General features: G+C 51.1%; 1 protein-coding gene across 1 annotated transcript in view; it reads left to right on the top strand.

Annotated features, from left to right (window-relative positions):
* GUCY2D (guanylate cyclase 2D, retinal) overlaps positions 1-15043 on the top strand; it is a 48487-nt gene that overhangs the window by 18533 nt on the left and 14911 nt on the right. The window contains exons 10-13 of the mRNA XM_063449697.1: positions 859-1035; positions 2094-2250; positions 10658-10807; positions 11136-11284. Coding sequence (XP_063305767.1) covers positions 859-1035; positions 2094-2250; positions 10658-10807; positions 11136-11284 — 633 coding nt within the window. The remainder of the gene's footprint in view (positions 1-858; positions 1036-2093; positions 2251-10657; positions 10808-11135; positions 11285-15043) is intronic.

The following is a 15043-nucleotide window of genomic DNA, read 5'->3' as shown; positions in this document are numbered from 1 at the left end:
GACTGCACTGCGTTTTTTACCCATATTTGTTTTTTTAATGTTAATATAATTAATTAAATAATATTATTGTATATAAATATAGGATAGTTTGTGTGGAGGGGTGCCCTATTGTGGGATAGCGGCTGCAGTTTATGCAGAGGGGGATTAGAGATAATATATAGTATATATTAAGCTCCATCTCACTGGTCCTCCACACAAACTAATGGCCATATCCCATAATCGCAACGCTCAGAAGGCTGCGGGTATCGCAAGAGTTATTAGAAGAGAAGAGGCAGTGTGCTGGGCCCCCTGTGTGGTAACAGGGAGCCGGGGGGCCCGCGGCTGCACACATAGATCGCGATATTCACTATCTATGTGTACAGAGAGGGAAAGTGGGGCCCGGGGCTGCCAGAGCAGTCCGGGCCCCCCAGGACCGCAGGGCCAGTGACAACCATCATGGTTGTCACCCCCTGATGGCGGCCCTGAACACAACAATACATTCCTTACACACACTGCATCACCAGCAAAAACACACTGCAGCCCACGTTTGACACACGTTACATCCTCCACACTACTGTCCCTGTACACACTGTGATAAAGTGAAGTCAGAGAGGCCATTTAACCCCAGGGGGAGTATGTGTAGTTTGTGTTGTAGGCAACACAAGCCAGAGTTTAGTTATGGGCCCCTGGGGTGGAGCATTTGGAGAGCAGGGTGGGCCAATGCTCCACTCCGCAGTTTACAGACAACTGGGAGAAATAAGTTCCAGGCCAAAGTTCTCGTTCTCTCTCTCTCTCTCTCTCTCTCTCTCTCTCTCTCTCTCTCTCTCTTTTGGACCCTAAAAACACCCCTGGTAACCATGTATAACCTTGCTCTTCCAGCTCCGTGAGTTACGACATGAGAATGTTAACCTTTACTTGGCAATGTTTCATGATATGGGGGTGATCGGTGTTGTATCAGAGCACTGCTCACGTGGAAGCCTGGAGGACCTTATTCAGAACCAGGACATGAAATTGGACTGGATGTTCAAATCTTCCCTTTTGCTCGATCTCATCAAGGTGAGACAGGCAGACATCACTAAGAAATATATATATATATTATGATAGTGACTTTCACAACTAGGTCTTTTCTTTTGGATGCAAGTCAGGTGGTTTCTTAGTGTCACTCTGTCACAAAGGGATAGAATTGTACGTTATATTCTGTAAGTACTAAGCTGCAGCTACATTTCTGATCAGTTCTCTACAGCTTTCATGGTTCAGTATATTCCCTGTGGAACTTTTATGTATCATTTGGAACCTTTAAGTCAAAGCCTTTTACATTACAATATTTAATTATAAATATGGATTCTTGTTCTCAAGAACTTCTGGTGCGTGCTTAAAGGGACACTATAGTCACCTGAACAACTTTAGCCTAATGAAGCAGTTTTGGTGTGTAGAACATGCCCCTGCAGCCCCACTGCTCAATCCTCTGCCATATAGGAGTTAAATCCCTTTGTTTATGAACCCTAGTCACACATCCCTGCATGTGACTTGCACAGCCTTCCATAAACACTTCCTGTAAAGAGAGCCCTATTTAGGCTTTCTTTATTACAAGTTCTGTTTAATTAAGATTTTCTTATCCCCTGCTATGTTAATAGCTTGCTAGACCCTGCAAGAGCCTCCTGCATGTGATTAAAGTTCAATTTAGAGATTGAGATACAATTATTTAAGGTAAATTACATCTGTTTGAAAGTGAAACCAGTTTTTGTTTTTTTTCATGCAGGCTCTGTCAATCATAGCCAGGGGAGGTGTGGCTAGGGCTGCATAAACAGAAAAAGTGATTTAACTCCTAAATGACAGTGAATTGAGCAGTGAAATTGCAGGGGAATGATCTATACACTAAAACTGCTTTATTTAGCTAAAGTAATTTAGGGGACTATAGTGTTCCTTTAAGTTTATATCCACACTTTATCTCCCCCCCACTAACACCTACAACTGCATGGTCACCTTGATCATCACACGATCCCAGGAGTGAACTGCACTTAGTTAAAATGAATCACAGATATGTCTATGAGAAGTCATTGCATGGGATAACCTCCTAATACATTTGGAATAGATATTTTCTATCTATCTGGCAGGGTTTGAAGTTCCTGCATCATCGCGAGATTGCTCACGGGCGTATCAAGTCGCGAAATTGTGTTGTTGATGGGAGATTTGTCCTTAAAGTTACAGACCATGGAATTAATGATCTTTATGATGCCCAAAGACTGGATTCAGTAGACCCACAACCTGAGGGTAAGTTATTTTTAATCACAGGGTCTCACACACACTGTTACATGACATGTATACACAGCTCACAGATAGGGCTGGACATTCCACTCAGATGCCTGTGTATACATGTGGATAGATGCATATGTATTTCTCTTTGTAAGTGGATCTGTTGTTCTAGTGCTTGTAGCTATGGACATCATGTAAGTGTTGTTTAAATTGTGTGGCTGCAGTTAGCAGTGTGTGAATGTCCTGTTTAATCTGCGAGTGAGGTCAGAACTGTGTGATACCTTTTTTTTCTTATTAAAATGTGCATGACCGGTGTATAGTCGCCATATGGGCAGTCGGACTCCAGGACAATCCTCCCACATACCTAACCCAATAACTCACTGACACTCAGGTAGATGGGAAAAATTGTCCACAGCTTTATTTAAAATAATCTAGAATAATAACAATTTATTCATTTCCATATTAATAACCATAACAATATTAATTTAACAATAAACATGGGTCATTGCCCCCCATACTCCGCCCTCGCATCCGAATCCTTCTGTTGATATAAAAGGCAATGACCCCCATATAAATAACACATATATATATATATATATATATATATATATAAAACATACATACCAACATATTCCAACATACCAACTTAAAGTGCCAAACATAAATTAACCATGGCAGGGGTATACCCGGATACCCCTGCCCCACCAGATTCTGAGCCACCGACAGGACTCGGAACCTACCAACCACTAATGACCACAGTTTTACGTCTCCATGACGTTCATCCTAGGGAGCCTATTTCTTCTCCTTCAGCTCCCTATCCCGCCACAAGCTCAGACCTTGACTCCATAAGCTGTCTGAGCCCCGCCACCCCGAAGAAAAAGTGCCTTGGTTATGCCATCCTGCCAGCTCACGGTCAACAGATCCCAACCAACTTCCGAAAGATGGACCCCATCCGAGCGGTAGTACCCCGGCAACCCACCTTCCAACTCGCTGTGCCGTACCACCACACCCCCTAGCTTCCGCACGAAGCTTGCCATCAAGCTATTTACTGTCTTCCTACACCTGTCAATAGCCTCCGCATCCCTAGGGTGCCGCCAACGCCTCCTCGGGACAATTTCCGACCAGACCAACATCACCCCAGGAAGCAGGTCCCTTACACTGTTAAGGTCCTGCTTCATCCACTTCACCAGCCGGCGCTGCGGCGTGAGGCCTAAGTCGTTGCCCCCGCATGGAGTACCAGCAGGTCCGGCCTTTGCCCACCCGCCACCAACCGGAACACCATCCCGCAGACCTCCCCCCAACAAAAACCCCAGTACCCAAACCATTGCACTGCCAACTGGTCCCTATGAAAGCCCAGCTGGTGGCCCTGAGCTCGAGCTGCAGCCCTCCTTTCGGGCCAGAAGACAAATGAATGGCCCACGATCCATGCGACACGGCCTGGGGGAGAGAAGAAAACAGATCGTAACAACCCTAGTTGTATCCAACCCATCCCGGGGCCCTCGCAGGCCCCCCCCCCCACTGTACTAGTCCAATAAACCCAAGCGAACATACGAACGGAACCTTACCGACTCCCATCTCCCAATCCGCTTCACTATGTCATCCCCCAGACCCAACCGTGCCGCCTCCGTGGCCGCCCCAATGCGAAACGAGTGTGTACCAAACTTATCCGCCCTCAATCCCAGCTTCCCCAGGCCTAACCGAAAAACTTTGGTAAATTGGAACCGGGAGAGGGAAGACCCGTCCGCGTTCACCAGCAGCGAACCCCCAACCCCCGGCCTTCGTGCCATGTACCCCCTCCACCGCGGCCACCGGGCACAGAGTGGAGCCCGGCAGGGCCGGCAGCGTCACGTCCCTGCCCTTGCCCATCGTGTCCGTCTTGGATTTCGCCAGGTGTACAACCACCTTCCCTTCCCGCATTCGGACCCCCGACACCTGAACCCCCCCCGGCCACAGCCCTCGTGGCACTCACCAACTCCCCTAACCGAAAAGCTGTGACGAAACCAATCTCGCCACATTGTTTTGGAGGAGCCTGGTTGCCCGCCTCCTGCCCTGCGACTACGGCCCCTGGACATATTGCTCTATAAAAACTATATTTGGGCATGTAATAATGTATATGGCTGCTACTGGCCCTTTAAAATCATCTATGAACAGATTGGGACTTTTTGGACTACTGTCCCTTTAAGACTGTGAAGCATATTCTAGTGTACTGCCTGTAATATTGTATATGTATTCATGTGTTAAGTTTAACCTGGGTGATATGTATGCAGCATTCACTGATTGTTCGGTAGAATCACTCCATTCATTATATTGAGTGAAACTACCGAACAACCAGACCACCCAGGAATAAGTGTGCCTCCAATTACAGTTTGCAACAATGTTGCAAACAGATAATTGGCAATCCGTGTAATGTATTCTTTGTCCTCTGGGTGGCCGCCATTCGGGAAACAAACACGTGGCGGCGGCCATCTTAAACTACCGAACAGCGGTGTTTTGCCGTCGAGTGTCTGGAACTAAAATCGGACACTTGACTAGGCAAACACCGCTGAGACCTCCATACTTCCAGAAATTCGTATGGAAACTACCGAATGACCCGCCGTTCGGTAGAAAGAACCCCACAAACAAGGGAATTCATTCAAACCCTCTCCAGGCTCTATAACACAGGCAATTCGTCTGTTTTCATTCCCTTGTTTGTGACCGACCGCAGGGCCAAAATGCATGGAACTGTTTTCGGATACTTTACCCATGCTGTCGGTCAAATCTTTGGAAACCCATATCTGCCGAACTGTTCATCCGAATGACTTGAATTTTGGATATGTTTCCCCCCTGAATAAGGGCTATCCAGCGATGCTGGATTTAAAGGTGTACCCCCTGTTTTTGGGGTACATCCAGAACTTGGCTGGAAAAGTGTACCGGGATAATTGGGTTTAATGTTATCTGAGGGGAGGGGATGTGTGGGCTGAACCATGTATGTGATTGGTTATGCCACATACAGGGTGTGGCCTGTACTCATGTAATAAAAACCAGGCTGGGTGCCCAGCACCTCAGACCACTGCTTGACCCTCAACACGGAGCCTTGTCTCGTTCTTGGGGGGATTCACTGTATGCTGTTGGAGATTGATTGCTAAGGAGTGTAAGCTGATGTCTGCTTTTCCTATTCATCTGCTAGCAGCTATTTGTGAGGTTCCAGCTGGAGTGCTACCTTATTCACCTATATCCAGTTCGTGAGTTTTGGTGCTTTTACAGTAGCTGTGCCTTTTTGGGAAAAGGGGATTATCGCTTAAACTGGGTTTTATCCTCTTGTAAGTGAAACGGTCCGTAACAAAAGCTCCAAAAAAGGCCAACAGAAACGCCACCTGGAACAACGATGTTTCGAAACTGTCGAAACAAATATTAGGCAACAAGCCGACCAGGTCCCCCAACACTCGCACCGATACGGGGCGCCGAGTGTCAGGCCGCCTGCGGCCCCGCCGGTACCCCTTCAGTGCTTGCCTGATGACAAAGGCCTTAGTAAGATCCTCTTTCCCGTGTAGCTTAAACCAGAAAGCCATCGCTGCCATGGACCTGTCAACCACCGCCGGGGACGCCCCCTTTGCCAGAAATTGACAGGTGTACCAGAGGAACGCATCCGTGAGCGATTCCCCCGAAGGCGTGCGGTCCGACCCATGCCATGACCTTTCGCAAGATTCCCAGACCTTACTGTATGTGGCCCATGTGGCCGGTGCCAGCGAAGCCTTCATGAGTCCCCCAAGCAGGTCACACCGAGCCGCCAAATCTCGTCCGGGCATGCCTGCCCCACCTCCTGCGCTTCCGGCGCCACCGTCCGGAATCGGGACCACTGAAAACGAGACAGAGCGTCAGCCACATCATTCATGAACCCAGGCACATGGCGGGCATGAAAAACGACATTTAACAACATGCACAACAAAACAAAACAACGTAGCAACCTGACCACGGGTTTCGACACCGCCGACAGATTATTCACCGCGTGCACCACGGCCATGTTGTCCGTGAAAAAGACCACCTTCCGGTCCCGCAGCCGATCCCCCCATAGGGCCAACACCACGACCAGCGGGAACAGCTCCAAGAAAGCCAAGTTACGCATGAGGGGGCTCGTTCGCCACTCCCCCGGCCAGCGTTCCGCACACCAACTTCCCCCAAAGTAGGCCCCGAAGCCTATGCTACCAGACGCGTCGGTGAACAGCTCCAGCTCCGCAGCCGACACGCCCTCCTGCTTAAAAATCACCATCCCATTGAACTCCCGCAGGAAAGCTTCCCATATGGCCAGGTCGGCCCTCATGGCCGACGACACCCGAATGAAGTGACGCGATGAGCGCACCCTCACTGTCGCAGGCGATAAACTACGTCTGAAAACCCTGCCCATTGGGATCACCCTGCACGCAAAATTCTGCATCCCAATCAACGACTGCAGCTGCCGCAGTGTAACCTTGCGGGCCTGTGCCACCGCTGTCACCTCCCCTTTTAGCCTCTGTAGCTTATCCAACGGCAGCCGACACTCCCCTTGTACCGCGTCTATTTCCAGCCCCAGAAAACTAAGGCACGTAGCCGGCCCTTCCGTTTTGTCTGCCGCCAGCGGGACCCCGAAATGGCCAGCCACCCACTCGATCATTCTCAGTAAGTGAAGGCAGGCGGGGGAGTCCGCCGGCCCCACACAGAGAAAATCGTCCAGATAGTGCACCACTGCTCCACTCCCCGCCTCGACCCTAACCACCCATTCAAGAAACGTACTAAATTTCCCAAAATAGGCGCAGGAGATAGAACAACCCATGGGGAGGCACAGATCCACAAAGTACTCCCCGTCGAAGAAACACCCCAGCAGGTGATGACACGCCGGGTGGACCGGAAGCAGCCGAAACGCCGCTTCAATATCCACCTTAGCCATCAGTGCCCCGTGCCCAGCCCTCCTGACCAGCTCGACCGCCCTGTCGAATGATGCGTAGGAGACCGAGCACAAGTCCCTGTCAATACCATCATTCACCGACTCCCCTTTCGGGTAGGAGAGGTGGTGAATAAGCCGGAACTTCCCCTGTTCCTTCTTGGGGACCACCCCGAGTGGGGAAACCCTCAGCCCCTCCAGCGGAGGAGTCGGGAATGGTCCCGCCATTCTCCCCAACATGACTTCCTTGCCCAGTTTTTCCCACACCACACCCAGGAATTCAGCCACCGATTTTAGGTTGCGCAGAACCCCAGTCCCCCCCCCGGTTCCGGAAAGGGATAAAGAACCCCTGCCCAAACCCTGCCCGGAGTGCCGCGGCATCCGCCCTATTACCGTAGCGGCTTAGCCATGGTTCCATCGCGTCTAGCCTCACCGGGGTTAGGCCCCCTCCCCCCCAGCCGCAGTAGGGACTCCGGCATGCCCCGACTTCCCTTTTTTTGAAGCACCGGTTGAGCCCATGGGCGCCTCCGCAGCCCGAACACTCATGCTTAAAGCGACAGGTGGTTCCCCATTTGCACTGGCCCTCGTTAAAGAGCCAGCAGAAGCCCTTTTGCAAGGCGGCCGACGAGGCGGACTGCCCCTTTGCGCCGGCCGTGGGCTGAAAGGGCTGCGCCTTCTGCGCCATCATCAGCTTCATCCAGAGAGGCAGGTCCATTTGATCCCACCTCATACCTGGATTAGCCGCCAAACGCTGCCTGAACTGCTCGTCGTACCGCCACCATGCCAGTCCGCCATAGGTGCGGTACGCCTCCCAAATACCGTCCAAGTAACAGAACAGGGAGGAGCACAAGCCCGGCGACTTCTCGCCCAAAACACTAGCCAACACGCAAAACGCCCTCAGCCAGTTACCGAAAGATTTAGGTATCTTACGATACTGCTTCTTTTTCTCTTCCTCCTCCTTCTTCTCGTCTTTTTTATCGTCCTCCTTGAGGTCGATAAAATCTTCCAAAGGGAGGAGGGAAAAGATCTCGCAGAATTCGCCCTTACAGATCTTATCCTTCACCTCCTGCTTAAGGTGGATCCCCAGCGGACCCGCAAACGACACATATGCGTGTTGCCTGGCTGCATCAGGAACCACCCCCCAACCAACTCCGCCCGCTCATTCGACGTGTCCGCCCCAGGAACCGTCGCCTCAGTGTCCCCACTCGAACTCTGCTCCGCAGAAGGAACCACACTAGCACCCGCTTCCCCAGCCACCTGTGCCCATACCTGACCCACACTGCCCCTTGTATCACCCCCCGCTCCCAGTGAGTGGAGAAGTGCTTGAAGTGTGTGAACAAGTGCACTGGATTGCAGCGAAGCGCAGGACTCACCGGCCAAGCCCCTTGTTCCGGAAGCGCCCGGGGCTGCGTTGTCAACTGTTCCATGACCAGGATGAGCGACATCAGTCAACGACCCTCCAACCGGGGAGCCAACCCGGTGCATGGCCATCGCAGAGCGGAGCGGCTCCGCGACCTGTAACGAGGAGAAGAAGTCCTGGGCAGGGCATACTGATCTCGCGCTGCCTCCCCTCCCCGACCCTGGGAGCGCCTGGGGACTACCAAAGCCTCCCGCCGCGCAGCCTCTCCCTGCCGTTTACCAAAGGCCCGAGCGGCCCTGCGTATGGGACTGCGGCTCCTCCCGGGCCTGCCAGAGGCCCGCCCCCGTCGTCCAGGCCTGGGGGACATGACCCCATCGTCCCATGAGCTACGAGATGAGGACCTAGAGCGCTGGGCCCCACCCTTAACCCTTCCGGACCCCCGGGCCCTAACAGGAGACGGGCTGCTACTACTAGACCCCGGCCCTGACCCCCCTCTGGGACTGCGCCTAGCAAACGGCTCACCTGCGCGGGATGACCCCCACCCACCGCCCTGGCAGTCCCCCTGACTAGACGTGCCCCCCCTCCTAGGTACCTCCATACTAGCCCCTGATCCCCCTACAGCCCCACTGTCCCTCACTGGCCCAACCACGCTGCGCACCTAACCTTCCTGCCCACACCCGAGGACAATCCATCCCCCCCCAGGCCCCCCACCTGTCCTGGCCACAGGCCCACGTCCCCCATCCGAGGCCCCTGCACTACCACGTGTTCTCCCCCCCTTTTGCCCTTCCCCACCCGATCCAGTAGGGGCCTGACTACCCCTCACCCCCCTCCCAGAAGCCTAGCACTCAGGCTGCTATCAACTCCAAGGGGGCCCCCGCCAGAGCCCCCTGCACCATCTCTCATTCCAGGGGGCTGCCCGATGTCGTCCGCGGCCCCCGCTCCAGGCGCAGCCCTCCCCGAACTGGGAGCCTCGCCGTTCGCCTCCCGGGCCGCCGCCCACCTGCAGGTGCTCCTCCGAGGTCCCGGTAGCGCGCCGGGAGGCGGGGCCTCGACCATGCGGCTACCAGGTCCGTCGCGGCCTGCTCCCGCCGCCCTGCGGCTCCCTGCTCCATCTTCACCGGACCCCGCGCCCGGGCTCAGCCTCCGCGGTGGCCTCCGGGCCCGCACAGGACGACCTCCGCCGCCATCAGGATCCGCTGCTCCCGCCAGGGCCGGTCCAAGTTGGGCCCGCAACCAGTCCGCGCCACGTCCTCGAGCCGCCGACCGGATCCCCTCCAACAGCTTCTCCATGTCATCCATCGACCCTGCAGAGGAGAGAAAAAACAAGGCCCACCAAACCAAATCTGTGGACACAGGAGTGCACACAAACTCGGCAAGGTAGTAATTAAAAGTGAAAGATCTAAAATGGCTGCCTATTTAAATAGCCAAGCCCACTTACCCATAACTCCATCCATCCCTTCCTTCCTTCCTCCTATGCCCGCCTCCTAACCCCTGTCAAGGCCTTTTTCCGCCTAGCTGCGCTTTGGCTACATGGGGCTACAATATGTGAATGTTGTGGTTGATCTGTGAATGCCATGGTAGTTTGTGAAACTGTGGATATTGTGAATGTTCTGTGCAATGTGTAAATGCTTTTTGTAATCTCTGAATTATGTGTGGGAAAGTGTGCATCATTTGAATACAGTGGGCAATGTGTATAGGCAGGCTGTATGTTACCTAGGGACATTACATATTTCTATTTTACTGAAACTGTGGATAGCTGCAGATTAATATTTTATCTATGGCAAAACATCCTCTCCGAAACCTAACAAAAACATTTAAATTACCATTTTTGTAAAGAGCGATCAGTTGCAATGTTGAGAATAAAGAATTAAAAAAACCTCTACTGACGAGTGATGTCTGCATATACATTTATCTATGTATGTGTGTGTTTATGTATGTGTGACTGATAATGTTGCTAGATTAATGAGTAGTTGTATATATGAATATGTGAGAGGGGTATATGGGGAGTTGGCCTTAGACCTTAAACCTGATTAAGTCACTGACTACTACACCAGAAGTACACAGAGCCCTGGTGTAACACACAGTGGCAGTGCCAGGCTCCCTCATCACATGCTGTCTTCAGATATCACAGAAACAGCTGACTCATATTGATTGGGTCCATCTGATTACAGACCTGTTTTGGACAGCACCGGAACTCCTCCGAGACCCTCTATTCAGTCAGAGAGGTACCTATAGAGGAGACGTTTACAGCTTTGCCATTGTAACCCAGGAAGTTATTATACGAGGTTCTCCATACTGTATGTTAGAGCTGTCTGCTGATGGTAAGCTATCCTTCATCCCTTGTCTTCTACTTTCTTTCTCCTTTTTACAAACACATTCTCATCCTTTAATTGTCTTAACACTAGATATGTATTTGTTGGTTTTACCCAACTTCACTCATCCTTTGTTATTAACCAGTTCCGCCATTCTTCCAATGTATCACTTTCCTCTTCTTCCTTCTTTTCCATTTTCTCCTAATCATCTCATGCAATTAATTCACTCTATGCGCCATATTTACTAAAGAGTGAAAGCTCAGGGGGAACATATTTACCATTGACCTTCTCCAAATTTTCACTTCTTCACAAATTCACATATATCTCTTCCTGACAGAAATAATACGCAAGGTTCGCCGGCCTCCCCCACTGTGCCGTCCTTCTGTCTCCTTGGACCAGGCCCCTCCTGAATGTATCCAACTAATGAAGCAGTGTTGGAGTGAACATCCTGAAAGAAGACCAAACATTGATCAGATCTTCGACCAGGTGGGCACTTGGACTATTTACCCAACATCTTCCCAACCCCAGAGACCATGTAAAGTCTCAGTTGTTTTTCAAAATGGGAACAAACCATAAATAGGAAATGTAATTTGTTTGGCAGACTATGTAAGATGAGATTTGCTGACCATAAAGTTGATAATGTGACCTTGACATAAGTTCAGTTAATGTTAATTGCAAGAGAAAAAACGGGTCGCAAGAGTATTCTGAGAACGGACAGCAGCTGAAATAGCCTGCCCTTCGGTGGGTCCCCGCTCAGAACTCAAGCTGGTTTTAGCTCATCTTGTGCCATTACAGAGAGAACATATCTGAAGCATATCAGACTGGTCCCACCCATACGGGCAGTCCAGATCCGAAATGCCAGCAAGTTCTCTCTGCACGAGAGATACAGCAACCCCAGACGATCGTTTCAACCTTGTTAGGCATCATCAGTGAGGCATAGCTGATATCTCTCTAGGCACCGTGAGCAAGGGGTCCACGTCTGGATTACCCTTTAAACTTATGGAGAGAAAAAACGGGTCGCAAGAGTATTCTGAGAACGGACAGCAGCTGAAATAGCCTGCCCTTCGGTGGGTCCCCGCTCAGAACTCAAGCTGGTTTTAGCTCATCTTGTGCCATTACAGAGAGAACATATCTGAAGCATATCAGACTGGTCCCACCCATACGGGCAGTCCAGATCCGAAATGCCAGCAAGTTCTCTCTGCACGAGAGATACAGCAACCCCAGACGATCGTTTCAACCTTGTTAGGCATCATCAGTGAGGCATAGCTGATATCTCTCTAGGCACCGTGAGCAAGGGGTCCACGTCTGGATTACCCTTTAAACTTATGGAGAGAAAAAACGGGTCGCAAGAGTATTCTGAGAACGGACAGCAGCTGAAATAGCCTGCCCTTCGGTGGGTCCCCGCTCAGAACTCAAGCTGGTTTTAGCTCATCTTGTGCCATTACAGAGAGAACATATCTGAAGCATATCAGACTGGTCCCACCCATACGGGCAGTCCAGATCCGAAATGCCAGCAAGTTCTCTCTGCACGAGAGATACAGCAACCCCAGACGATCGTTTCAACCTTGTTAGGCATCATCAGTGAGGCATAGCTGATATCTCTCTAGGCACCGTGAGCAAGGGGTCCACGTCTGGATTACCCTTTAAACTTATGGAGAGAAAAAACGGGTCGCAAGAGTATTCTGAGAACGGACAGCAGCTGAAATAGCCTGCCCTTCGGTGGGTCCCCGCTCAGAACTCAAGCTGGTTTTAGCTCATCTTGTGCCATTACAGAGAGAACATATCTGAAGCATATCAGACTGGTCCCACCCATACGGGCAGTCCAGATCCGAAATGCCAGCAAGTTCTCTCTGCACGAGAGATACAGCAACCCCAGACGATCGTTTCAACCTTGTTAGGCATCATCAGTGAGGCATAGCTGATATCTCTCTAGGCACCGTGAGCAAGGGGTCCACGTCTGGATTACCCTTTAAACTTATGGAGAGAAAAAACGGGTCGCAAGAGTATTCTGAGAACGGACAGCAGCTGAAATAGCCTGCCCTTCGGTGGGTCCCCGCTCAGAACTCAAGCTGGTTTTAGCTCATCTTGTGCCATTACAGAGAGAACATATCTGAAGCATATCAGACTGGTCCCACCCATACGGGCAGTCCAGATCCGAAATGCCAGCAAGTTCTCTCTGCACGAGAGATACAGCAACCCCAGACGATCGTTTCAACCTTGTTAGGCATCATCAGTGAGGCATAGCTGATATCTCTCTAGGCACCGTGAGCAAGGGGTCCACGTCTGGATTACCCTTTAAACTTATGGAGAGAAAAAACGGGTCGCAAGAGTATTCTGAGAACGGACAGCAGCTGAAATAGCCTGCCCTTCGGTGGGTCCCCGCTCAGAACTCAAGCTGGTTTTAGCTCATCTTGTGCCATTACAGAGAGAACATATCTGAAGCATATCAGACTGGTCCCACCCATACGGGCAGTCCAGATCCGAAATGCCAGCAAGTTCTCTCTGCACGAGAGATACAGCAACCCCAGACGATCGTTTCAACCTTGTTAGGCATCATCAGTGAGGCATAGCTGATATCTCTCTAGGCACCGTGAGCAAGGGGTCCACGTCTGGATTACCCTTTAAACTTATGGAGAGAAAAAACGGGTCGCAAGAGTATTCTGAGAACGGACAGCAGCTGAAATAGCCTGCCCTTCGGTGGGTCCCCGCTCAGAACTCAAGCTGGTTTTAGCTCATCTTGTGCCATTACAGAGAGAACATATCTGAAGCATATCAGACTGGTCCCACCCATACGGGCAGTCCAGATCCGAAATGCCAGCAAGTTCTCTCTGCACGAGAGATACAGCAACCCCAGACGATCGTTTCAACCTTGTTAGGCATCATCAGTGAGGCATAGCTGATATCTCTCTAGGCACCGTGAGCAAGGGGTCCACGTCTGGATTACCCTTTAAACTTATGGAGAGAAAAAACGGGTCGCAAGAGTATTCTGAGAACGGACAGCAGCTGAAATAGCCTGCCCTTCGGTGGGTCCCCGCTCAGAACTCAAGCTGGTTTTAGCTCATCTTGTGCCATTACAGAGAGAACATATCTGAAGCATATCAGACTGGTCCCACCCATACGGGCAGTCCAGATCCGAAATGCCAGCAAGTTCTCTCTGCACGAGAGATACAGCAACCCCAGACGATCGTTTCAACCTTGTTAGGCATCATCAGTGAGGCATAGCTGATATCTCTCTAGGCACCGTGAGCAAGGGGTCCACGTCTGGATTACCCTTTAAACTTATGGAGAGAAAAAACGGGTCGCAAGAGTATTCTGAGAACGGACAGCAGCTGAAATAGCCTGCCCTTCGGTGGGTCCCCGCTCAGAACTCAAGCTGGTTTTAGCTCATCTTGTGCCATTACAGAGAGAACATATCTGAAGCATATCAGACTGGTCCCACCCATACGGGCAGTCCAGATCCGAAATGCCAGCAAGTTCTCTCTGCACGAGAGATACAGCAACCCCAGACGATCGTTTCAACCTTGTTAGGCATCATCAGTGAGGCATAGCTGATATCTCTCTAGGCACCGTGAGCAAGGGGTCCACGTCTGGATTACCCTTTAAACTTATGGAGAGAAAAAACGGGTCGCAAGAGTATTCTGAGAACGGACAGCAGCTGAAATAGCCTGCCCTTCGGTGGGTCCCCGCTCAGAACTCAAGCTGGTTTTAGCTCATCTTGTGCCATTACAGAGAGAACATATCTGAAGCATATCAGACTGGTCCCACCCATACGGGCAGTCCAGATCCGAAATGCCAGCAAGTTCTCTCTGCACGAGAGATACAGCAACCCCAGACGATCGTTTCAACCTTGTTAGGCATCATCAGTGAGGCATAGCTGATATCTCTCTAGGCACCGTGAGCAAGGGGTCCACGTCTGGATTACCCTTTAAACTTATGGAGAGAAAAAACGGGTCGCAAGAGTATTCTGAGAACGGACAGCAGCTGAAATAGCCTGCCCTTCGGTGGGTCCCCGCTCAGAACTCAAGCTGGTTTTAGCTCATCTTGTGCCATTACAGAGAGAACATATCTGAAGCATATCAGACTGGTCCCACCCATACGGGCAGTCCAGATCCGAAATGCCAGCAAGTTCTCTCTGCACGAGAGATACAGCAACCCCAGACGATCGTTTCAACCTTGTTAGGCATCATCAGTGAGGCATAGCTGATATCTCTCTAGGCACCGTGAGCAAGGGGTCCACGTCTGGAT

The sequence above is a fragment of the Pelobates fuscus genome, chromosome 3 (genome assembly GCF_036172605.1).
Source record: "Pelobates fuscus isolate aPelFus1 chromosome 3, aPelFus1.pri, whole genome shotgun sequence".
Taxonomy (NCBI): Eukaryota; Metazoa; Chordata; class Amphibia; order Anura; family Pelobatidae; genus Pelobates; species Pelobates fuscus.
Note: the sequence above shows the minus strand (reverse complement) of the source record. Positions and strands in the feature narration are given on the sequence as shown.